A 22761-nucleotide genomic window follows, 5' to 3' on the forward strand; every position below is an offset into this window, starting at 1 on the left:
TCAAGGAATTCAACATGTCATCCGGATATATTTTAACTCCATCATTTCTTCTCATCATCCTTGCCCTCGGCCTTCTCTTTACGCCGTTGCACAACATCCCAGTTGTACACGCGCGCCGTAGCAACCTCGAGCGTCTAAGATAAGGTCAGTAGAAGAACAACCACCCCCCTCTTGGAAACAAAAAGTACATACCGTAATCTGCTCACGCAAAAACTCCAGATCCTCCTCGCAATGACCCAGACTCAACTCCGCCGCCGACAACTTCTCCGCCAGCATAGACTCAGCCTCGCTCAGCGGGTAGGCCAGCATGACATTAGCACCAAGCCAGAGATAGACCTCCTCCGCATCAGCAGGGGAGATAGAAGCACGTGCGTAGAGGGTATCATTGAGTTCGAAGTTCGTCTCGAGATCGGAGTTTGGGTTGGACTGCACAATCGAACTTAGTTCTTCCACTCCATCGCCACATATCGGGAGAAAAACCCACCTCCTTGCGCAGCTTCAAGAACCGCACCATCTCCAATGTCTTCTTGATGTCCGGGATCTTCTCGCGCAGGCCCTGGCCGCGGCGCTGCGTGTTCACCTCCATGAACTGGTACTTGGAGATCATCTCCTGGAACGAGCGTAGGGTGGTCTCGACCTCCGCGCGCGACGAGACGTAGTCGCTGACATTGTCGATGAAGGGGGCGACGGGGATTCCCCGCGCGTTGGTTTCTGTTGTGACCGGGCTGGAGATGGAGGGGGGTTAGTGAGGGTGCATGGAGTGGTTCACGCCGATCAGGGAGACGGTGGGTAGGTTTTAAATGTGCAACAGGGCTGGAAGATCGGGTTCAAGGAGAATTGGAGACTCACGCATTGCTCGTGGAGTCTGCCATGGCTGAGACGCTGTGGTGAAGAAGCAAAGTGGGGAGCTTGAGCCCGGAGATTTACATTTCTTGTTCCCGCTCCGCCGCAGCTGTCCTCTCCGCTCCACGTCACCACGCACCACAAGGATGGTCCTCCTCGTTACGACGGATCGTATCCTGAATGCCTTCGAGGCGGTACCCGGCTCGTGCCGGCAGGAACTTGATCTTCCTGCGACGCTGGAACTCCATGGCCCGATTGCGCACGAGCAGATCCTCCGCCTGTCGAAGCACCTACAACACGATGCCGAATACAACGCGATACAGGGTATCGGTCGCAGCCCTACAATACTAAGTGCTTTGCTACGCGGAACCAAAGTCTATGTCCCGCCTCCGCCAAAGAAGCCAGAGCCTGTACGTGTCGTGAACCCTCGGCGTATCACACCCCATGCTCCAGAACAGCAACTGACCAAACCGCAGAGCCCCGAATACCTTGCATCCAAAGCTCGCCTCCTCGCCGCCGAAGAAAAAGCCGCCTACCAACGCCTCTTGCACCCAAGCTACGCCCCCAACCCGAACGACGCAGACCGACTCATCGCGACCAGCGATGCTCCCATTGTTGAAGAAGACACGCTCACCCCGTCACTGGTGTTCAACATCTTTATCTCGGTGCTGGTCACCGGGTTCAGCACGTATTGGGCACTGACGAGGTTTACAATGCCGAATGTGCTAGCGAGGATCTTCTCTTCGTGGACGGGGCCGCGAACCGATGTCTTTTCTGAAGAGCAGGCGACCGGTGGCGCGTCGGCGGCTGTCAGAGTCCTGTTGTCGCTATTTGCTGCGTTGACGGTCGCTATAGCGGAGTCGTTCTTGTATGCGGCGTATCTGGGGAAAATTGAGAGGGCCCGTGTGCAAGAGAGGAAGGTCAAGGAGCGCAAGACTGTTGTTGGAGCTGTGCAGGATAGTGGGCAAGTTGCGAGTGCAGAGCAAGAAGAGGTTGAGATCTGGGGTAAGGGAGTGAACGGAGGCGTGAGGCGAAGGGTCAGAGAGAAGTGGGAAAGAGAGAAAGAGCAGTCGTGATATGCTCATTCAATTACCATTTCGTACACTTTCGGCTACATTAGATACCCCAAGTTTTTCAGATCGATAATGTTTTTATTCATATTCTATGCCTAAAGCTACACTGTGCTGTCATTATCTAACGGGTATGAATGCTGTTCAGTCATTAGTTTTTGTCACCGACTCCAGACCGAGAAACGAGATGCAATGAGAAAGGAAAATGCCGTGGCGCGCTGCCAAGAAAGGTGAAAAGATGTGAATGAAAACGTTATTTTAAACACGCTTCTCGAGGAGCAGCTTGCCAGCGGGAGTCTTGGAGTCGAAGCCCGCGTCACGGCTGAAGACGCGGTCACCACGCAGCCATGTCTCGCGAACCATGCCGCGCAGAGTCTTGCCCTGGTAGGGCGAGCACTTGTTGCGGAAGAGCATGGTGCTAGGCTCGACGACCCACTCGGCGGAGTCGTCGAAGACGCAGATATCAGCGTCGAAGCCCACGCGCAGATCACCCTTGTGGCTCTCCAGGCCAACCTGGGCGGCGGTGTTGGCGCAGCAGAGGCGCACCACATCTTGCAAAGAGTTTCTGGTGTTCTCGTCGTCGGGCGCAGGAGTCAGGCCCTTGCGGCGGCTGAGCTCGGTCCACAGGATGGGAAGACCCAGGCCGACGGAGGAGATACCGCCCCATGCGGAGAAGAAGTCACCCTTCTCCTCCTTGCCGTTCTCGGCAACGCAGTGCCCGGGGATGTGGGAAGGAAGCTGCTTCAGGTTGGGTGTGCAGGGAGAGTGGTCCGAGACGACGGTCTTGATGACGCCGTCAGCGGTGTGCTTCTCCAGCTCCTCCCACAGGCCGTCCTGGTTGAGCTGGGAGCGGATGGGCGGGCAGCACTTGTGGCGAGTATCACCGTCACGCACTTGCTCGGCGGCCAGGGACAGGTAGTGGAAACAGGTCTCGGCGGTGATCTTGACGCCGTTGGCGCGGGCCTCCCGCAGTAGAGGAATAGCCTCCATGGCAGACAGGTGGACGATGTGCAATTGGAGGTTGGGGGCGAGGTGAGCCATTGACAGGATACGCTCGACGGCGCAAGTCTCAAAGGCCGAGGGTCTGGAGGCCAAGAAGGTCGAGTAGGCCTCCAAGGGGCCAGCCGGGGCCGCTGGGGGCTCGGATGTCTGGACCTCATCGCCAACAGACTTGGTGATAGGAGGTATCATTTCGGCGTGGAACATGAGCGTGGTGGGCTCATCTGCCAATGCAGCCATAGCCTTGTGAATATCTTCCTGGCCCACAGCAGGGAACTCATCCACCTAAGATATGACATCGGGTTAGTATGGCGAAAGAAGGGATGTACATGAGATTACTTACACCACTATCAATCAAAAAACCCTTGAAGCCACGAACGCCTGCGTTGACGAGGCCCTTGAGATCGGCATCGTTGCCGGGGATGATGCCGCCGTAGAAGCCAACATCAACCCAGCACTTGCCCGTAGCAGCCGCGATCTTCTCGTTCAGGTTGGCCACGGTGGTAGTGGGCGGGATAGCGTTAAGAGGCATGTCAACCACGGTGGTGACACCGCCAAAGGCGGCAGCCTGGGTGCCGGTATAGAAGCCCTCCCATTCAGTACGGCCGGGCTCGTTCAGATGAACGTGAGCATCGACCAGGCCGGGCAGCAACACATAGGGTGAATAGTCGGTATAAGGTGTGCCGGAAGGGAATTCCGAGGCCGGGATGACGGAATCAAAGACGGCAGTAATCTTGCCAGTAGTGCGAGAGATCACAATTGTGGCGGAAGTCAAACGACCGGAGATGACGGCTCGTGACGAAGCCACCACGGCAATTGAGGGCATGTTAGCTGTCGCCATAATAGCTAGTCCGGGGGGCTCTTCTTGCTCGTAGGCCTATAGCGATATTGCAATATCCACAGACTCGCCGATAGCGATAGATCGTAGTAAGGAAGAGGCAAGGCACGAGTAGTTAACAGAGTTAGAGTAAAGGTATAGGAAGCGACGGGGTAGATAAGGCGGCGAATAGAGTGGGCGAGATAAAGGGAAAAGTCCTTATCTGACAATGAGGGACATGGAGAGATAAGGACGGAGTCTGGGGGAGGGGATATAAATAATAGCCCACACCCTGAAAATTTTGATTTCCGGTAGACGGGGGATTGCGGCGACCCACCTGGAGGCGCGGTCTTCTCGACGCCATCTCAATACCCATCGTGGGAGTCCGACCCGCCGCGGTGCCGGAGTTGAATCGATTACTCGATAATTGGCAAATGGGTGGCTAATCGGCCGGCCCAGAGCCAGTCAGGGTGCACCATGCACAGTGCAGCATGATCACGAATGCCTTCACCCTTGCCCTATCGGGAGAACGCCTGAGCGCAGGACGATCCATGCTGGCTGCTTCTTTGATCGTGTATAGGGATGGGGGGTATATTGCCGCTCGTGAGCGCTGCGGGTATGAACCGCGGTTCGAGTCCCAAAATCTGTGCTTAAGCGGCGAAGAAACCAATTGTGGTGCCCAGGGCGCACGGTGGTTGGACGAGCTGGCAGTGGTTATCAAAGGGTCAAAGTCTGCCATCGGGCACCTCCGACGTGCAGTGTCGGGGATGTGGCTCTGCAGATGCCGGACAAGCCTGGGCCGTCCGTTCCGGATCTATTATCAGCACGTTACTCGATCAAAACTCCCGTCTTCTGCCGATTCGATTCTCTTACTCGATCGAAACTCCCACTGCACGGTTATTCTTGGAACCGTCTCGCCCGTGACAGTTTCCAGTGGGCTTCCTCTCGCTGGCCCTCTGGTTGCGGTCGGCGGTCTCCGAAGAGGGGGCTTTGATTACTCGACATTTTGATTCTCATCGAGTAAACCAGTCCACCTGCTCATGTGGAATTTTGCCCCATGAAGTGAATATGATGCAAAGATGAGGATGTGGAAGTGGGAGAGTTCGGGTTTGTTGCGGGGTCAATATCAACTGATCCGACTCGTCCCAATGACATTCCGGGATCGTGCCTTGATTGCGCCATCACGCCCCAACTGCTGAGCGCATTGATCTGCACTGCATCTTGACGCTCGAAATGCTTATTGTGACTTCTTGCATCATGATCGTGATGAGATCTCTACTGATCTTGACATCTGACCTTACTTCCAGGCTTGAGCTATTGAGGATGTACGTTGCACAGGAAAGGTCGTCCGCTAACTTTAGATCCTCGCTCGTATTTGCGATCCGCCGTAAATCCCACTTCCTCGTGGGCAGGAGAAGGACTGTGGAACTCTGCTCACCCAAACAAGACAGTTGATTTTTGAAAAATCAATTCACCGCTATCACCATTCCATGCCTTGAATACATCTCAAGATCGTTTCTTGCCCCGAATCACTCTTGGTAATTCGATACAGAACACCCATGAGCTAGACCTACCCAGAATACTTCATGTACCCAGAGGCTCAGTCTTCATTCCGAGTAGAGCAACTTGTAATCTCTGGTCCTCCCATCACCCCGAGACGTATTCACAAAGTATCCGTCTCTGACGACGTCTCGCGCTTATGGGAAAAGCTCCCCATCTCCTCGACATCTCCGAAGTAGCCGTCATCGCTCAACTCAAATGCTGCATTCATGGCATCCAGTATCTCCCTCACGGAAGGATCTACCATGTCCTTTGGGCTCCCACCCTTGACTCCTGCGACTTCGTTCTGGACAATTTCTTTCGTATCGTCCGACTTCACGGTCTTATCCTGCCTCACGTCCTCGGCCTGGGTCTCCGGGCTCACACTTCTATCCTTTGAATCATCATCTTCGCTGGCTAGCTTTAAGTTCACCCCTTTCTCCACGATGAGATCCTCCTTGGGCTCCTCGGGTTCCTCGCGCTCGGCCTTGCATGACAGCCCTTCCTTGGCCCGCTGCAGCACCTCGTCCACGTCAGCACCCATGACCTCGACCTCCGCATAACCGCGGTCCCTGTATAGGATATCGAGCCAGGCGAGCATGTGAGGCCAGGCCCTGGGCAAGATGCCTTCGGAGTTCTGGGTTTCACCAGAGGAATAACATTTACAGCCGTGGTGGCGGTAACCAATCTGAGGTTTGTCGGCCTCATCCTGAGAGACAATGTAAGCACGGCAGCGCGAGGACATGAACGCTGGAAATGATGTCGAGTCGGCCAGTTTGGCCATGTTGAGGTCAATGTTGGTGCTCTGGAGCGGGTCAGCGAGACACATGGCCGAAATGTAAGGTCGCCATTTCTCCCCTGTTCATTCATGGTTAGCGTGGATGGACTTCTCTTGAGTTGCAGATATTTGGCAGTCAAAGTCACTTACAGTGCTCCGTCAGGTAGTTGATGGCACCCAGGCCACCCTCCGACATCCCGATAATATCGACACGGGTTGAGGGCCCAAGGCTTTTCCATAGAACCTTCTCAAAGACGTAGGCCACGTGCTCCCGCCAGTCCTTGTTGCCAGGGATCATGTTTCGGTAAGACATTTTAGCCTGGTCATAGTTACCGGCAGGACGAGGGTTCGCAAGCCAGGTTGAGGTCGTGATAGCACGAGAAGTAGCACAATGCCAAAGCAGCTGGCCCGTGTTAGCCAGAATGAGTGCGACGTCAGTTCTGTTGCCAGAACCGTCCGTAGCCACTTTGCCTTTGCCCTCCCCAAGAACGGCCTTGGTGAAATCCACGGCCGATCCGATGTTGATGCCATCCCTGTTGATGGTCCGATGGGACCAGATGCCCAAGTCCTGGATAGGCTCGCCGAACACCACGAGGATGCGAGGTGTCTTGGACAGATTTGGTGAAATCAGGATTGGCACATGAGCTTCAGTTGGAAAACTGTCCCGTGGGGGATTGCCATCGCGATGAGGAAGGCGCAAGGTCTTCAGACCGGCATCCTCGAGACGCGGGAGGACGATGCCGCGAACGGCTTCTGTTGTAAGTGGCACGGGTTAGTCTATCCTTTGATTATAGAATTAGATCTGCACAAACCATTCATAGCCTCGCGGTGCTTGATATTGAACCGATCATTACGGTTGATCTTGTACTTGTATTCTGCCTCCGGGTTGGCAGTCTGGCGGATCAGATCTTTCTCAGTGATGAAGTACCTGGGTATGGAGTGAGACCATGGCCTGTTTCAACTTGTTATCTGAGGAACTTACCCTAGCTTCTTGAGTTCGACCGGATACTCCGGGTCCGGAGGCAAGTTCTTGTTGCGGTAGACGAACATCTTCATGAGACGTTGGCTCGCAAGCGTGGGAAGTGCAGTTGAGGAAGGTAGAAGAAAGCGCCGTGATGGTAGACGAAGTAAGGAAGAGAGTCAACCGAGGGTGGAAAAGTAAAATCAAGAAGACAAGACTGGTGTCAGTGAGAGCGATCCAACGAACTATACAAAGCGTCCGAGGTCTCACTTGGACCAGAAAGGAAGTTAACCTAATGCGAGAGAGATGTCTCCAGGCCAGACCGGACAATAGAAAACTTGAAAGCAATGGCAGTTCAAAGAAAATAAAAACAGAATGAAATCTTGGAATCTGTGATATTCTATACTGTACAGGCTTCAATGCAAATGAAGCGGAGAACGCCGGCCAAACTTCTCATACACATCCTGGTATCCAAACATCCCACGCTTACCAACTGGCCTTCTTAACACCCGGAAGCTCGCCAGCGAGTGCCTGCATACGGAATTGGAACTAATGCAACAATCCCCAGTCAGTAACCCATTGTTCAGTAGTTCGCCATCATCATCAAAGATAGGCCCTTTACTCACCCGGTTGAGTCTGAAATCCCGGAAGACACTGCGAGCAGTTCCTGAGGCCACACATCGGTTCTTGATCTGTGTCGGGCGGGTGTAGACATGCATTTGCGACAGCTGGAGCTGGGCCTGGGCGCGGACTCGCTGGGGGAGGGTGGTGTTGCGGATCATGTAGCGAAGCGCTTGGCTATTGCAAAAATAAAGTCAGATGGGTCATTCCATCATTGTAGCAAGGAGTGCCTGTCTAAAGGAGCACTCTGCTGGTCCAGGCGCAGGGTTCTTACCGCTCGGGCTCCATCTGCTCAAAGGCATTGCGCTTGTTGTGGTCGCGGATCAGGCGGGTGTTGACGAAGCCGGAGAGGTCCAGCTTCTTGGACCGGAACATTGACGCCGCTTTCGACATGCTGGCGGGTTCTCGGAGTTGGCTGTGTTGGAAGCTTGGGGAGAATCGAGATGCCCTGTCGTCGCGGCGGAGTTGGCAAAAAGATGCGGGTCCCGATCGGGGTTAGCGTGATCCTCAAGATTTCAACCCTTCAACGGGGTTTGCAGGTACTACAGCACTAACGCTATTTTAGGCATTGTTTCTGAATTCATGGTTCATGAAGTAGTTTCAATATGGTTAGTATTGCTGGTAGCCACGGATTGTGAGAAAAGCACCAAATTAGTAGAATTCGGCGCACATATCACCACCCGACTCCAGCCGGCAGTTTACAAATCTCAAAGACATACCAATGCCGCCGATAATACAGCCTAGACCTCCAGGGCCACCGAGAGGAACGACATTGAATGCGGTGATAAGTCTACGACATGCAACACATGACAGCCAGGGGCCAAGGACAGTAGTGGTACAGCTTGTGAATTGATCCAAGTCACCCAGCAGGGAAAGATCTATATGCTTGGACAGAGGGCAAACTGCCCGCAAATGTAAAACACAAAATATTGCGAATCGTAGCCGCGCAAGGGCCTTCAATTCACATACACCCTATGCACAACGGCTCGATCTGTTCCTGCTCATGCCACACAAGGTGGCATCTCACAGCGCCTCATCGTAGATCCAATTTAGTGACCGTTACCGGGCTTGGCGTTGGGGTTGCGAGGGTCGTTCTTGAACTCGGCGGCTATAGGAATTAGGTGTTAGTGTTAGGTTCAATGATGCACTTTGAATGACCGTTATCGGAGTCTGGAGCTCCATACTATCCATCGCACAGGAACTCCGAGGATAGTCGGGATAGATATTGGGGGCAATTGGTGCACTCACTGTTGGACAGAGCGTTCTGGAGGGAGTTGACGCCGTACAGAACGATGGCACCTGCAAAGGAGACTAGTCAGAACACTAATACACGGGTGGCGCCTGGGTCGGGAATAGGAAGCAAGTCGGATGTCCATTCAACTCCGACGAATCAAGGCAATAGGGCGGATTTCAGGTATTCGTACCGGCAGCGAAGAAGGGGGTCATGGGCGAGGCTGTTCAAAGTGCGGGTCAGTTTCGGGATCGTCTGGCGCTGGAGCGCAAGGCCGCATCGCGGGATCGGGATGACATACCCAGGAGGCCGGGGAACTTCTTTCCGAGGAGAGACATGGTGGCAGATGGTGCGAATAGGTGAGTTCGGTGTTCGCGGGGGTGGTGATGCAGGAGAGAGAGGAGAAGTGAGGTTGGAGTTTGCCCGGTCCGAGACGCCTTGCCGCTTTTGGGGGCGGTGGCCGCTTTACCGATCCGTTCCGATGCTTGTAAACAAGAGCAGCGCAACAGTCGTACGACTTGATCATTTCAACACTCCCACTCATACAAGATGGCATCCTCGCTAGCTTCATCAGTCTCCTCGCTGCAGTCCTCTCTACAGCTTCTCGACAACTCCATCACCACCCTTGATTCCGGCGTTAATGACTTCCCCCGCCTTTGCAAAGTCCTCCAAACAACACGGGTATGCAGTCCCAAACACCGAATATTGGCAAAAAACAAGAAACAAGAGCTAATTATGTTTGGAACAGCATTTTGAACTCTTGCCGGAACCAACCCTCCGCCAAGCCCAACAATCCCTACTAGACGAAATCACGCCCAGCATCGCGCACCTGCTCTCCCTCGCCTCGAACCACGTTGATAAGCTCTCGCGACGCGAACAGGGCTTGAAGGCCAAATGTGATCTGCAAGAAGGCCGACTCTCTTCCAACTCAGAAAGCAAAGCTTCAGCAAAGGCTCAGAGCAACGCGCTGCGGGGTCGTCTGGCGGGGTCCGGCCCTTATACCAGCAGCAATGCCGCCTCAAAGGCCGCAGAGCTACGAAGATTGGTGCAGAAGAAGGAGCGTCTTAAGTATGCGGTTGATCGCTTGGAGTTGCAAAGTACACAGCGGCAGAGGCAGTTGAGGAAGAGTATGGCTGCGCAGTGAATTAGTCCGTATGGAACAATTCTAAATTGCATCAGACTGCTCCGACTTGGTATGATGTGTCAGGTCAATTCTATCACGGCAAGGAATCCGAGGCTATCTCAGTCAACATGAAGTCTGGCAGACGCGCCCGGAAAACAATCAACCGGATGATCATCTCTGTGCTTCCTGTGTCTCGGGCACCCGTCTCTGAAGTACCGGCTGTGGGAATATCCACGATTTCGAGGGCTTTCCAACTGCATACGCCTTTGTGGCAGGATGTCCCTCTCTTAGTTCGCCCTGACAAGAGATGATAGTTCCTGTGAGAGTCCTCTCAAACTTTTGCTGGGTTGGGACTGCAGAAGTCAAATTATGATAATGAAGTTTCGAAATGTACGAACACACGAGATACCCATCAACCAAGAATATCGAAGAAATTTCCAGAGTGAAGAGACTGTATTTACAGCTATTGTCTGGTGTGAAGATGAATCCTATAGTACAAAGTTTCCAATTCCCAATGCCCATGCCAAATGCCTGCCGCGATTAGTCGTACAATTACATGGGTTCCAAATCTCAATATGTACGCCAATCGACCCAATGCTAGTCCACGTATCCAGATAGATCAGGTACCAACAAATGCTTAAAGATCTTCCGCAGAACGCTTTCTCATAGCTTGTCGAATCTTCTTCTTATCCGCATGCTTCTTCCAACTCGGGATGTTCTGGCCCTTCTTCCGCATAGGAATCTCCGGGAGCGCGGAACGGTTACGTTTTCCGTCTGCCAACTCCTCCTCATCGTCTTCTTCCTCATCTCGGGCATGCTCATCGATGTCACCCTCCTCGTCAACTTCGCGCATGGCAGCCTTGTCCGCCGCCCGCCGAGCGAGTCGCTCTTTTTTGCCCTCGCCGTGCTTGTCGCCGAGGTTCAGCTTGCGCGGAATGCGCGTCTTCGCTCCGAGAGCCCAGAGGTCACCCCAGTGGGACTTGCGGGCGTCACGGTAGGCCTGACGGCTGAAGGAGCGTGGGACCGTCCAGCGCTCGATCTTGCCGGCCGGTGTGCAAAGATCGAAGATGACATGACCGCGGCGTTTGAGAGGCGGGTAGACTGCGCGAGGGAGGGCGAGAGGCTGGAATTCTCGAGATGATTCGTCTTGGTGCTCAAAGCCTTCGAAAGCGGCGTCGGTCGCTTCGGCATCCTGGCGAATGCCGCGCTTCTGCCGCATATCTACGCCTCGCTGCACGGCGACATAGCTAAACTTGATATCTTCGTGGTTGCGATCCTTGGCACCCATGATGCGCTGCAGGAATGCCGGCCGGATGTACCGTTGTTCGAAATGGCAATAATCCTTGCGGCCCTTCGTCGGCCCTGAGGTGTTGTGCATGGGGCACGTCGAGTGGTTGGTGCAGGGGGCGATGATCATACCGGGCTCCTTGGCCACAGTCTCACTCTCCACGGGGGATTCCAGGGCAGTAGCATACTCCGTAGAATCGGGGCTTGCGATATGGCGCTTGAGAAGCATCTCACGGGCACCGGCAATCGCCTCAAAGCCCTTTTGACGACCCTTCTCGAGCAAAATGAGGATGCCGCCGTTGGGGTTGAGAAGTGCCCAGAGGTTCTCGACATAGGCCTTGCGCTCATAATCTTCCTCGATATTAAGGAGTGAGTGCGGTGCAATGATCACATCGAATTGCTTGCGCTTAGGAGCCGCCCGGGTATCATGTAAGGTTGGTCCCTCGCGCACATGAAGGTAGTCTGGTAAACGGGGGAGGAAGGTAGTATTATCGAGCATTGCACTCGCACGCAGACGTAGCGTATCCGAGCCTGTCAAAACGGTGGATCGGCCATAGGGGATAGGCGCTCCATCGGGGTGATCGGGGACCATGGTCTCCCATTCTGCGCGGACAATATCTCTCCAGGCCAGAATACCAGCACCACCGCCACTGGCATCAAGAACGTTGGGGCCACCTTCTTGAGAGATGAGTTCACGAATCCAGTCAGTTCCCAATCGCTTCCGAATTTCGACCAGGACGCTGAGTGTCGAAGCGTAGATTCCAGGATACAAGGCCGCCAGGAAAGCATTGGCCTCCATTTCTCCCATGAAGTGTTGGGATGCAGTCAGAGGAATTGGCAGCTGTGGCAGCTGGGCACGCGGAGGAGCAGTTGTAGTGGAATGAGGCAAGCCTGCTCCACCGAACAGGCGATGTGCGGTATCAGCGATGTGCCTGTTGGAGAACTCGGACAGAATGACCGAGATGGGACCGGTTACAGTGCTCTTCGGCAGATGAATCGTGCTAGGGTCCGTCTGAAACTTTCCCTCTGTCGTCAAGGGGTGGGATCGCGGAGCAGAATCGGGCACAGCCTCGTTCTCAAACTGCTCCAGCATAACCTCTCCGCCTAGCTGCTCGGCCACTTCACGGGTTCGGCGCATGGCGATTGTCTCCTCCTCCTCGGGGCCAACCTCCATATCGTACACAACGGGAACATCATCCTCGGCCTTCACTTCTTCTTCGTACTTGATTTCTTCCCAGTTCGCATCTCTGTCTTCGCGGTATAATTGATCGGAATCCTGCTCGTCATCCTCCGCAATGGACTCTTCGAATATCTCTTGGACGATAGGTTCGCCATAGAGCGATGTGTAGAGTTTCATCTCCGATTCGTCCAGGACTCCCTCTGGGATGGTGTCCCCGAACTGTTGCCGAACGAGGTGTACCCACGATTCTGGGCTGTGCTGGTCTCGCTCGCTGAGGAACTCAACGAATTCACGTATGCCTTCCATGTCTTCGGGGTCGCCCATCATATCCAAATCATTCATTAATTGAGCCATTTCGTCTTCATTCGCATTGATGCGTTCGATCAGAGCGTTGATGTGGTGCGTTTCACTGGGCTGTGGCGTTTCGGCGGAGGGCGCTGCGGTGGACATGGCTCTCTGTCCAGGGGCCCATTGCGGTACGGTGGGCTTGGAAAAATAGAATTTGCATGATGAGGGTTGGGAAGCGACCGAATAGGGGCGTCGCTGGGTTGCGTTTCGTTTCTGTTGCGTCGCTAAGCCGCCCGTAACTCCATGGACCTGTCGCGAACCGGCATTGCGATAAGCCCGGGAGCGCAGTAACTGCCTAGCATGAGGACAGCTGGCGCTCGATGCTGAAGGTCTGGACAGCATCGTGCAAACTCGGGCGCTGGGCTTAAAGGAGAAGAGAAAAGACGGCGAAGCTCCAAAAAATTAAAGCCAGGGCCCGCCGTCACAATCACCGGGCCGCTCATTGGCCGGCCCACCGTTCCAGTTCATGTTGATCGATCCACTCTGAACGTCAGTGGATCAGGATTTTAATATCGGAGATTTGTCTAGCGAGCTTGATGAGCTTGAGCGATGGACCAGAGTCGGGGGTTGACACCAATTCGTTTGGGAATTACGAATAAAGGGCAAGTTGCGGACGGTGGGCATCTAAACACATTTCACATCTTAGCCATGAAAATCTTTAGTGAAGGTTATAGATCGCTTAAAAACTTCATTCGATTGGGATTCTAACAATGCTACCGAAATATAAAGGGTATCTTCAAAAATGCGAAATGTCTATACCTCGCTCTCGGTGTCCTCGTCACCCATCAACACTCGCAGCGCCGCCACCCAGCGCATCACTTCATGTTCCAGCGCCGTCAACTTGGCCATGACCGCCATCAAGCTGGGATCCTGGCTTTCTACCCGCACCTTCTCACGGACGTGTACTTCCTCTCCTTTCCACGTAAACACGTCGCCAGCCTCGTCATGCGCACGATTTCGGGTTCCGAAGATCCGGTCTCGCAGAGAGAACCCGGCCAGGGAAATATCCGAGGCAAAGGCCGAGGGCGCCTGCGCCGTAGTGCTGCTTTCGAGGGTACGGACCAAAAGGACCAATGCCGAGTCTGCGATGGAGAGGTGGAATGAAAGGTAGGGCGGAGGCGGAGGATCGAATGTCTGGATCGTTATATGAGTTGCGGCTCATTTGAAACTTATCAAGTAGCACTTACGTTGTCGGCGGCGCTGGTTTCCCACCAGTTTCCACGCACGTCCCCATCCCCCTTCAGCATCTGGCGTGCCTCGCTGATGGTCTCTTGCAGGAGGTGCAGCTGGCTGAAGATGAACCCTGCATTCAAGGGGTCGCCCGTGAACGTGCTGACATCCACTATATCCAAGCTCTGATTGACCAGGTTTCGTGCCGACACGAGCTGCGGCAAGACCATGCCAGGGGCGTCAGGCGATTGGGACAAGGTGAGGCGGGTGCTGGGAGCACCTCGTGGAGGAGGTAATGAGCTGAGGCGGAGTTGAATATCCTAGAAATAGACTTATATGAGTCCCTGTTGGCGTCTTCCACGGGGCAGATGTTTGGGCGCATACTCCTTTGACGACCTTGGTGCCGACGCGAGTCACGAAGCCCTTGACATGTTCGGACCGCAGCGACGAGAGGACTAGAGTCGATCCCGGTTCTTGCGGCGCTAGTAGGGCAGCGCAATCTTGGAGACCTTCCTTGAGAGAGGCTAGTGACTCCTGCAGCGATTGGAGCAGCCACTCCAGTTCGCGGGCCTAAAAATTGGGTGTTGGCACAAGTCGACAAGATCCACCGCCATCCCTGAGACGATCCATTCTGGGATAGACAACCAGGATCAGCAAGGTATCTTTACGTACCAATGCGGAGTCGGCCTCGCGGGTCAACTGGTCGGCGGGCAGTGGGGGATAGGCCCAAGTCGCCATGATGCCGGGTAGCAGGAGGGCCGGCAAGGACTCGGCAAGGACGAAGGCCGCAGTGTATTGATCCACGTCACAGGCTCCGCAGCGCAAAAAAGCCAGCAAAAGCTAAAGAAAACGGAAGTAACCTCGTTCGTTGTTTCTCGACATTCGTCATGGACCGTCGACACTAAACCGGATGTGGTTTAGCTCGAATGCACGGGACAGCAAATCAGGTGCGCAGTGACGTCGTGATCCTCACGATCTATGAACACGCCGATGATGCTCACACCGTTATATACGTCGTGGAGAGGGGCATGAGCCCGGATAGCCCCGGCTGTTGAGGTCACTGCTCTCTGCTTTTACTCCAGCTTTTCTGGCCTTCTAATTCAACCTCTTACCTCCCCCCCCACCCCGGACCTCTACTCCATAGACTTGTTGGGCATCGATCAGACCGCTATCTCCCAGCTTCAGAAAGAAGCCCCGAAAAAAGCCTTTCTCTCAAGAACACCACCAGACACCAGGATACATCACAATGCCTCTCAGCAGTAAGTCCGCACCCGCACTTCGAGCAAGATCAGAACAGTTCCTTACATGACCTCTAGGAATATCGCTGGGCTTCCTCGGCCTGTTCTTCACGGCCGGCGCTATCCTATTAATCTTCCTCGTAATCCTGGGCGGCGCCCGCAACACCATCCCGCTGAATGAGATCTACTTCCTCGAGGCCGACACCTCCAATATTCCTGGCGCTCCAGCCATTTCGCGATGGACCTTCTGGAGTCTGTGCAGTGTGGCACCAGATGGCAAGAGCATCTGCGGGACCTCACACCCGGACCACCCATTCGATCCCCCGAACCCCAACAACTTTAACACTACAATCAATGTACCTCATCAGTTCATCGGGTAAGTTTCGAATTGGCTTGCGCATCTTTAGGGCTCGCTCTAACCTGTAACCATAGGACTAACCACTACTTCCTGACGTCCCGATTCATGTTCCCATTCATTCTCATAGGTCTGTTCTTCGCCGTGTGCTCTCTTTTCACCGGCTTTCTGGCCATGTGCACGCGCATTGGCAGCTACGTCTCCAGCCTCCTGGCTTGGCTCGCCCTGACTTTCCAGACCATCATGACCTGCCTCATGACGTACGTACTCATTGAAATCTTTGTTGAATTTCTCCTGCTAATTAGAGTCCAGTGCTGTCTACGTCCAGGGCCGCAACGCCTTTAGCAGCAATGGCCAGGTTTCCAAGCTGGGCGTCAAGGCCTTCGCTTTCATGTGGACGGCTACCGCGTGCCTGTTCCTCTCCTGTATACTCTACTGCCTGGGAGGTGTCGTCGGCCGTAAAGACCCTGGATACAGTGGACGTAAGCAGCGTCGCCGCGGCTTCTTCTCTTCGGCTCGCTCGAACAGCGTGCGCAGCCAGAAGAAGGAGCGGGAAGCCGGTACTCAGTATGCTTAAACAAGCAATCCAAGGATATTCGAGCTCTTGAAGCAAGACATTCCAGCGCTTTGGAACGCCTTACCAAACTGAATTTCCTCGCAGAACGTTGAGCTGCATCTCGTCTTTCAACGTCCGGCCTCATCACGTATACGATTACCCTCTGCTGCGCTGATATCCCTGAGAGTTTTCTCTTTAAAGGGGCTTCTCTCGCCTTGTTTTTTTTTTTTTTTTTTTAAGCCTTGCGCACTCGTCCTTGGTTATATCCCTCACGCTCACTCATGTTGTCACGAACTACTTTACAATCGTTAATTGTACCATAATGACGCTAGTATCGGCCGCATCAAGCGGTGCCTGCACTAGTGCTCGCCTTCTCGTTTCCGACTCCGACTTTCATGAATCGTTCACGAATTCATGCTGCAATATTTTGCCGATGTGGTGTTATCTGTGCGTTCTGCTTTTTTATCTAATAGTTGTAATATAATCTCTATTTGTCCTAGACGATCAAATGTTCGCGTAGGCCAGTATCGGTATAAATCGGTAGCCGGAAGATTATTTCCAAGGTTCGAGTCTTGAGCCCTGGAATGATCTAGGAACCCGGGTGGTTCGCAAATGAATCCCTGCTGTGGCATAGGCTGGACGGCTACTTCTACCACGGGTCACCGCATCGTTGGAAAATATTCTTCATTGGCCACCTCCAATTGGGAGTCTATATAAATCGAACAGATAAAGAGAAAGGGTGACTCCAACGAGACAAAATGAAAACGAGTAAAAATGAACAGCCTCTATCAATCATGCATGCGTCATCACACCATAAGGGAGATCAATCTTTTAGGGCGAGGAAGTTTAGGCGGAGCCGTTGATGGCACCACGGACAGCGGTGCTGCCACCGACCTCGCGGACGGCGATTTGGAGACCCAGGTCGGGGTTGACGTGGACCATGACCTCGACCTTGCCGCCGGCCTTGACGCCCTTGACGGCGAGCTCGGCAACGGGCTTCTCGGTCTTCCAGACAATCTCGCGGTGGTCCTCCTCCTCCTCATCGTCAGAGTCGAAATCGGAGTCCTCGTCGTCAGCGGGCTTGTCCCCCTTGGCCTTGGGCTCAGGCTTGGTGACCTTGATCTCGCGCGCACCCTCGCAGACGCGGACCAGGACATCACCGCCCTCCTTGGGAGCAGTGTATTGAGCGATACGGCGGGCGGGCAGAGCGGTCTCGGCACTCAGCAGGGGCTGGAAGGTGGTCTCGGTGGTGGACTGGAACTCGACACCAATGGCCTTGCTCAGGTGGGGGGTGGCAGTCACCATGGGGTGGATGGACTGCTCAATATCCTCATGGTCGAACTCCTGCACCAGAGAGGCCTGGAAAGCGGCACCACGGGCAGACAGCTCAGAGGGGTTGATGGCAGAGGTGAAGGTGGAAGGAGCCAGGATGTTGGTCTTCTCGGAGAAGATGTTCTGGGCCAGCTGGGCGATCTTGGGGGTGTGCGACGCACCACCGGAGAAGATGACCTCGTCGATGTCGAGGACATCAAGGCCGGCCTTCTTGACGACCTGTTCGATCAGACCAGTGAACTGAGCGAAAACCTTGCCGGAAAGCATCTCGAAGCGAGTGCGGTTGACGGTGGAACCGTAGTCAATGCCATCGGCCAGGGACTCGATGCTCAACTGAGCGTTGGGGCTCAGGCTGAGGGCCTTGCGGGTGCCCTCACCCTCGAGCTTAAGCTTGGCCAGGCCGCGGGCGTCCTCACGGGGGTCGGTCTTGTGCTTCTTCATGAACTCCTTGGCGAAGTGGTCGATGATGATTTGGTCCAAGGAGGCACCGCCCAGCTCGTAGTCGTGGGCAGTGGCCAGGATGGTGTACATACCGCCGCGGGAAGCAACGACGGCAACGTCAGAGCGAGTGCCACCGAGGTCGGCAACAACAACCAGCTTGTCGGTGACGGTGGCTTCGGGGCGGCCATCGTAAGCCATCACAGCGGCGACGGGCTCGGCGATGAGCTGGAGGACCTCAATACCGGCATCCTTGGCGGCAGCAACGAGAGCCTCGCGTTGAGCATCGGTGAAGTCGGTGGGGACCGTGATGACGGCGGAGTTGACATCCTTACCCAGGAAGTCGGTGGCGGACTGCTTCAGGCGACGCAGGTGGCGAGTAGCAATCTCCGAGACGGTGACGGAGTTGGGGGTCTCGCTGGCAGTGTCACGGATGGTGAAAGCAACGGTCGAGCCGCTCTGCTGGGGGTGAGCGGACTGGTGGCACGGGGTAGGGTCGATGTCCTTGAACTCCTTGCCCAGATAGTCGCGGAAGTATGCGACAGTGTTGCTGGAGTTCCGAACGAGCTGTGCCTTTGCCTGAGTACCGTGGTACTCCTCGCCATCGATATAAGACAGGACGGTAGGGATTTGACGGTCTAGACAAGTCAATTCGAGTCCATTGAGCGCGGTGCGACAAAAAACGTACCTCCCTCCTCGTTAGCAATAACCTCAGCCTTGCCTTCCTACATTGGTGTGTTAGCGTCTGCTTCCTGGCTGAGATGCAAGTGTGGCACATACAGGCGAAATGCGAGCAATTGAGCTGGACGAGTTGCCAAACGAGATACCGATAGCAAACCGCTCAGCGGAAACACCGTTGGCGTCACCCATTTTGAATGTGTATGAAGAAATGATAAGTCACAAGAAAAGACAAAGAATTCCACGTCACTTGGAGTGAAGGGAAAGTCAAGAGGGTGACCGATGAAGGGGGAATGTCTCGATGGAGGGGGAAGCCAATCGAAAAATTTGAAGATTTTCGGCGGAAAGTGGCTGGTGCTTATCGATAGCATGTGGCGGTGTATCGAGTTATGTTTTGATCCGCACCGTACTGATGCCAAGTGGAGTATATAAATGGAGGTTTGTCAATTAAAGGATTCTGTTAGTCTATCTCATATCCTTGGGGTTTTTTCACTAATTCATCAATCTTAATGGCCCTATTTCTCTTGTGAAGATTGCGGCCAGTAACATTGTCACGTGGTGATAGGCCGATAAGCCGGACGTTTTCTGCGCCAACCGCTTTGCCTTCTCTACCCAATTCTTTACTCCGCAATTGTTCATCATCTCAGTCCATATTCCAATTCCTGAGAGCCGGTCTCTTTTCGAACCAATCTCTGAGGTTCAGCTGGCAGCATGTCAACCCCCCCTATTTTGCTCCCGGGCGATGAGGTACCCAGCGACCACTTGCCGCCCACCAAGTCCAATCCTCTCAAACTAGGCCAAGGCCTCCGTCTCTTGTCACAGCCCTCATCTTCGTCTACAACCTCGAACCATGTCATAGTAGCCACACAAGCCGGTTTGCTGGCAACCGACGCAAAGCGCAACACCGTCTCACTACAATCTTTCTCCAACCGCCGCTACATACCCACAACCAACGACCTGGTTATCGCACAGATCCACCATTCTAGCGTCGACTACTTCCATTGTATGGTGACTCCGCACACAGCGCACGCGATGCTGGGCCAATTGTCCTTCGAGGGCGCCACGAAGAAGACAAGACCAATGTTGAAACAGGGCGAGCTGGTCTACGCGCGAGTGTTATCCGTGGGTGTTGGCGCCGGTGCCGAGGTCGAATTGACCTGTGTCAACCCGGCCACTGGCAAGGCAGAGCCCGGAGGTCTGGGTCCCCTTGTGGGTGGAATGGTGTTTGATGTTTCTACGGGCATGGCAGCTCGCTTGATTCGAGCTAGCTCCACTTCAGCTAATCAGTCTGATGTCGTCGACGGTCTTGTGGTCCTCTCCGAACTTGGAAAGAAGCTTGAGAGCCTGGGTGGATTTGAGATCGCCGTTGGACGTAATGGGAAGGTGTGGGTGGATTGCTCCAATGCAGGAGAGAGTGCGGTGAAAGTGACAGTCGCCATTGGCCAATGCTTGCAAGGTACAGATGACAAGAATCTCGACGAAGCGGATCAGAAGAAATTGGTGACAAAGGTCTTGCGTGCTATGAAATTGGCATGATCGTGCTTTTTTTTTTGGAGTATGGGTCTTGGTGTTCTCCACTTTTTATGTATACCATGAGCATTTTGTACATCAATTCTACGTCGCAGCATTAAGCCGATACATGACAAATTACTACGCAAGTCCAAGTTTTGCATTCCAACTTACATCTTGCTTAGATTGTGGGCGGCGAGGGAGGCGGTGTATGATCTGCCGGCCAGTCTCGCCAGTCGATCGTAAATTCTAGCAGTCGCGACTTCCGACGCCTTCGTCGCATTCCCCGCTACGATGGCATATGAACCTTCATTCGAGCCCCGCCGGCTAGATGGATTTGACCTAGCTGGTGAGTCTTTGCATTCTTTTGTTGATCTTTTCCCACCTCTTCCAATTCTGACCTCATGCAGTCGCCGATTCTCACCATCAACAATCCACCATGGATAGCGTAAAGAAGAAGAAGAAGTCGCGCAAGTCCAAGAACAAGGACCGCTCATCTCCACCAGCGCCCTTAAATGGCATCGAATCCGCGCGTCCTCGAGACGAAGATCAGTCACGGCCCTCGAAGCGAAAGCACGAGTCCGATCCCGAGCGCAAGAAGAAAAAGAAGAAGAAGCACCATGCGGCAAAGGACGAACTTGATGATGTCTCCATGGCTGTCGCAGTAAATGAATCAGAACTTCAAGCCAACTCGCAACTGGAAACCCTGGCAGAGCCCCGTCAGACTGGTCAGAATGGAGTTGAGAAAGAGGCTCCTGCCACACCCACCTCCCAGCCCCAAACACCTAAATGTGATTATCCTACGACCGGCGAACTCAACAGCAAGGGCGTGCCGAGGAAATTGAGAGGATCCCGGCCGGGCGGAAAGGACAACCTGAAAGTGGGGTTTTTCACACCTGACGAGGTTGAGAAAGTGGAAAACTTCAAGATCCAATTCTGCACTATACATGGCATTCCAAGTAACGCTTTTAATGAGATGGTGCAACATTCTGAGCGAGGAGGCGCCGATTTCCCGTGCCCGCAGAGCATCGCGACGAAGCACGAGTTCTGGTCCGACATTTATTCAGTTCTTCCTGACAGGGACCGCAGATCTCTGTATCGTTTCATGCGGAGACATTTCCAAGTTACCGGTCAAAAAGCGCACGAGTGGACTGCTGAGCAGGACGATGAGCTTGTCTCTTTGATGAAGCAATACCCAGCGAAGTATGCGTATATTGGCAAAATCCTTGGTCGCAGCGACGACGATGTGACGCAGCGGTGGAAGAACCGTCTTGAACATCGCGAAAAGATGAATCATGGAGCATGGGATATCGATGAACTACAAACTTTCATGAAGGCATTGCAGGAAATATATGAGGCCCACGCAATTGTGACCCCCGCAAGTGCTGGCAAAGACGTTTATGAGATGGACGAGAAGATGGTTGGATGGGGTGCCGTCAGTAATTCCATGCAAAATCGACGGTCTCGTCAGCAATGCGCCGACAAATGGCGAAAGGTCCGCAGAAATGTGTTGGCTATGCGCGCCAACGGCAACCCGGATGCTTTCTTCGATTTGGAAGAGGCCGTAAGGCGGTCGCAAGAAAGATCGGCCGGCAAAAGCCAGGAGTTCGTGACAGAAGATGAAGCAGACGATGTCGACGACGGCCCAGTGGCTATCAGCACACCGACAACAGATCTCAAATACGGATTCGTGGATCAGCAGAAGATGATGGCGTTAGCTTCAGAGGCAGCGAATGACACCCCGGCAAAGAGCTCGTTTTCGCAACGGGCTGATGTCGATATGGACTCTGAGTCGATACCCGAAACCGCATTCCTGACCGAGAAGCCCGATACACCAGCTGCTGTCCACGGACTGCCCACGCCGTCAGGACCCCCGACTCCACTAAGCGCTGGTAATGCCCAGACGCGTGAATTTAACCGAATGGCGCGAATCAAGGAAAAGATCAAGGCAGCCAACAAGTCGAACCCCTCTAAGAAGCGCCGTCACTCCAAAGTCGAGCCTGAGCCCGAGCCGGTATCCGAGGCCTCATCGCGGTTAAAGGAACAACAGTCTGAGAAAGAGCGAAAGAAAGAGAAGAAGCGAAGAAGGAAAGAGAAGAGGCGTCAGCGCGAGCTTGAACGAGAGCGTGAGGGTGAGGGTGAGGGTGAGGGTGAGCGAGCATGCATTGAACCCGAGGTCGCAGAGACACCTGCAAAGGAATCTGGTACAGGCGATAAGGCGAAGAAGCAAAAGAAGCACCGAAAGTCACGCGATGTCACCGATGTCGTCAATGCAATCGCAGCTGCCACACCCGAGAAGAAAAAGAAGAAGCACCGCAAGTCAGACATGGGGCCTGGTGCCACTGTCGAGTCTCCTGAGTCCCTGAAGAAGCCAAAGGAGAAGAAGAAGAGGAGGAAGAAGAAGAATCAGGAGAGCCGCGAGGAAAATCAAGAGCGTCCTACGCCTTCCAGCCGCCAATCCGGGGCCCCCTCTGAAACCGATGAGTCGAGCAGCGACGACGGAAGGCACTTCAAGAAGGAGGACTCTTAATTGTACTAGACATGTTAATACCTACGTGACTTCTTTCTCTGCTGTACAATTACTTACAACGAATCAATGCAAATATCAAGATTCATGGACGCTTCTTATACAAATAAAAAAAGGGAATTGGTAACCCGTCCCACGCCCCCCTTCTAACTAAAGTAACT

At 54.0% G+C, this 22761-nt stretch overlaps 13 protein-coding genes across 13 annotated transcripts; 5 read left to right on the forward strand and 8 right to left on the reverse strand.

Moving 5' to 3' along the window:
- Positions 1-20: 20 nt before the first annotated feature.
- N7498_003778 (tubulin-binding prefolding complex subunit PAC10) lies at positions 21-893 on the reverse strand. Its single transcript, XM_058450840.1, has 4 exons — positions 850-893; positions 485-725; positions 193-426; positions 21-134 (listed from the first exon to the last, which is right to left on the reverse strand). Exons 1-4 carry the CDS (start codon positions 870-872, stop codon positions 42-44), a joined length of 591 nt encoding a protein of 196 aa, XP_058310302.1. The 5' UTR covers positions 873-893; the 3' UTR covers positions 21-41.
- Positions 894-989: 96 nt separating this feature from the next.
- N7498_003779 (TMEM199/VMA12 family protein) lies at positions 990-1919 on the forward strand (the record flags this gene model as incomplete). The annotated part of the gene is made up of 2 exons (XM_058450841.1): positions 990-1253; positions 1320-1919. 2 exons carry the CDS (start codon positions 990-992, stop codon positions 1917-1919), a joined length of 864 nt encoding a protein of 287 aa, XP_058310303.1.
- Positions 1920-2171: 252 nt separating this feature from the next.
- N7498_003780 (allantoinase alX) lies at positions 2172-3753 on the reverse strand (the record flags this gene model as incomplete). The annotated part of the gene is made up of 2 exons (XM_058450842.1): positions 2172-3197; positions 3256-3753. 2 exons carry the CDS (start codon positions 3751-3753, stop codon positions 2172-2174), a joined length of 1524 nt encoding a protein of 507 aa, XP_058310304.1.
- Positions 3754-5392: 1639 nt separating this feature from the next.
- Positions 5393-7096, reverse strand: N7498_003781 (uncharacterized protein; the record flags this gene model as incomplete). The annotated part of the gene is made up of 4 exons (XM_058450843.1): positions 5393-6126; positions 6197-6799; positions 6859-6974; positions 7029-7096. 4 exons carry the CDS (start codon positions 7094-7096, stop codon positions 5393-5395), a joined length of 1521 nt encoding a protein of 506 aa, XP_058310305.1.
- Positions 7097-7493: 397 nt separating this feature from the next.
- Positions 7494-8021, reverse strand: N7498_003782 (mitochondrial 37S ribosomal protein uS14m; the record flags this gene model as incomplete). The annotated part of the gene is made up of 3 exons (XM_058450844.1): positions 7494-7556; positions 7634-7805; positions 7903-8021. 3 exons carry the CDS (start codon positions 8019-8021, stop codon positions 7494-7496), a joined length of 354 nt encoding a protein of 117 aa, XP_058310306.1.
- A 434-nt stretch (positions 8022-8455) lies between these two features.
- Positions 8456-9245, reverse strand: N7498_003783 (F1F0 ATP synthase subunit i). Its single transcript, XM_058450845.1, has 4 exons — positions 9161-9245; positions 9053-9082; positions 8877-8927; positions 8456-8736 (listed from the first exon to the last, which is right to left on the reverse strand). The coding sequence occupies exons 1-4, from the start codon at positions 9195-9197 to the stop codon at positions 8678-8680; spliced, it is 177 nt and encodes a 58-aa protein (XP_058310307.1). The 5' UTR covers positions 9198-9245; the 3' UTR covers positions 8456-8677.
- A 130-nt stretch (positions 9246-9375) lies between these two features.
- N7498_003784 (DASH complex subunit SPC19) lies at positions 9376-10036 on the forward strand. The gene is made up of 2 exons (XM_058450846.1): positions 9376-9540; positions 9608-10036. The coding sequence occupies exons 1-2, from the start codon at positions 9409-9411 to the stop codon at positions 10001-10003; spliced, it is 528 nt and encodes a 175-aa protein (XP_058310308.1). The 5' UTR covers positions 9376-9408; the 3' UTR covers positions 10004-10036.
- A 583-nt stretch (positions 10037-10619) lies between these two features.
- Positions 10620-13139, reverse strand: N7498_003785 (tRNA methyltransferase RSM22; the record flags this gene model as incomplete). The annotated part of the gene is made up of 1 exon (XM_058450847.1): positions 10620-13139. One exon carries the CDS (start codon positions 13137-13139, stop codon positions 10620-10622), a length of 2520 nt encoding a protein of 839 aa, XP_058310309.1.
- A 411-nt stretch (positions 13140-13550) lies between these two features.
- On the reverse strand, positions 13551-14705 carry N7498_003786 (uncharacterized protein; the record flags this gene model as incomplete). Its single annotated transcript, XM_058450848.1, has 4 exons — positions 13551-13931; positions 13985-14287; positions 14352-14537; positions 14640-14705. 4 exons carry the CDS (start codon positions 14703-14705, stop codon positions 13551-13553), a joined length of 936 nt encoding a protein of 311 aa, XP_058310310.1.
- A 508-nt stretch (positions 14706-15213) lies between these two features.
- Positions 15214-16137, forward strand: N7498_003787 (SUR7/PalI family protein; the record flags this gene model as incomplete). Its single annotated transcript, XM_058450849.1, has 4 exons — positions 15214-15226; positions 15284-15581; positions 15638-15820; positions 15873-16137. The coding sequence occupies 4 exons, from the start codon at positions 15214-15216 to the stop codon at positions 16135-16137; spliced, it is 759 nt and encodes a 252-aa protein (XP_058310311.1).
- An 825-nt stretch (positions 16138-16962) lies between these two features.
- Positions 16963-18756, reverse strand: N7498_003788 (ribosome-associated complex protein SSZ1; the record flags this gene model as incomplete). The annotated part of the gene is made up of 3 exons (XM_058450850.1): positions 16963-18524; positions 18575-18611; positions 18667-18756. 3 exons carry the CDS (start codon positions 18754-18756, stop codon positions 16963-16965), a joined length of 1689 nt encoding a protein of 562 aa, XP_058310312.1.
- Positions 18757-19275: 519 nt separating this feature from the next.
- Positions 19276-20100, forward strand: N7498_003789 (exosome non-catalytic core subunit RRP40; the record flags this gene model as incomplete). The annotated part of the gene is made up of 1 exon (XM_058450851.1): positions 19276-20100. The coding sequence occupies one exon, from the start codon at positions 19276-19278 to the stop codon at positions 20098-20100; it is 825 nt and encodes a 274-aa protein (XP_058310313.1).
- A 412-nt stretch (positions 20101-20512) lies between these two features.
- On the forward strand, positions 20513-22603 carry N7498_003790 (MYB DNA-binding domain protein; the record flags this gene model as incomplete). The annotated part of the gene is made up of 1 exon (XM_058450852.1): positions 20513-22603. One exon carries the CDS (start codon positions 20513-20515, stop codon positions 22601-22603), a length of 2091 nt encoding a protein of 696 aa, XP_058310314.1.
- Positions 22604-22761: the final 158 nt, after the last annotated feature.

This window comes from Penicillium cinerascens, assembly GCF_028974065.1.
Source record: "Penicillium cinerascens strain IBT 15544 chromosome Unknown contig_24_segment0_segment0, whole genome shotgun sequence".
NCBI classification, from domain to species: Eukaryota; Fungi; Ascomycota; class Eurotiomycetes; order Eurotiales; family Aspergillaceae; genus Penicillium; species Penicillium cinerascens.

Coding starts and splice junctions, on each gene's coding strand:
- N7498_003778 (XM_058450840.1), bottom strand. CDS start 872: ATGGCAGACTCCACGAGCAATGC. Junction 726..849: donor GCAGACTCCACGAGCAATGC/GTGAGTCTCCAA, acceptor CTCCATCTCCAG/CCCGGTCACAACAGAAACCA. Junction 135..192: donor TTTTGCGTGAGCAGATTACG/GTATGTACTTTT, acceptor ACCTTATCTTAG/ACGCTCGAGGTTGCTACGGC.
- N7498_003783 (XM_058450845.1), bottom strand. CDS start 9,197: ATGTCTCTCCTCGGAAAGAAGTTCCCCGGCCTCCTGG. Junction 9,083..9,160: donor GAAGTTCCCCGGCCTCCTGG/GTATGTCATCCC, acceptor CACTTTGAACAG/CCTCGCCCATGACCCCCTTC. Junction 8,928..9,052: donor GACCCCCTTCTTCGCTGCCG/GTACGAATACCT, acceptor TCTCCTTTGCAG/GTGCCATCGTTCTGTACGGC.
- N7498_003784 (XM_058450846.1), top strand. CDS start 9,409: ATGGCATCCTCGCTAGCTTCATCAGTCTCCTCGCTGCAGTCCTCTCTA. Junction 9,541..9,607: donor AAGTCCTCCAAACAACACGG/GTATGCAGTCCC, acceptor TGTTTGGAACAG/CATTTTGAACTCTTGCCGGA.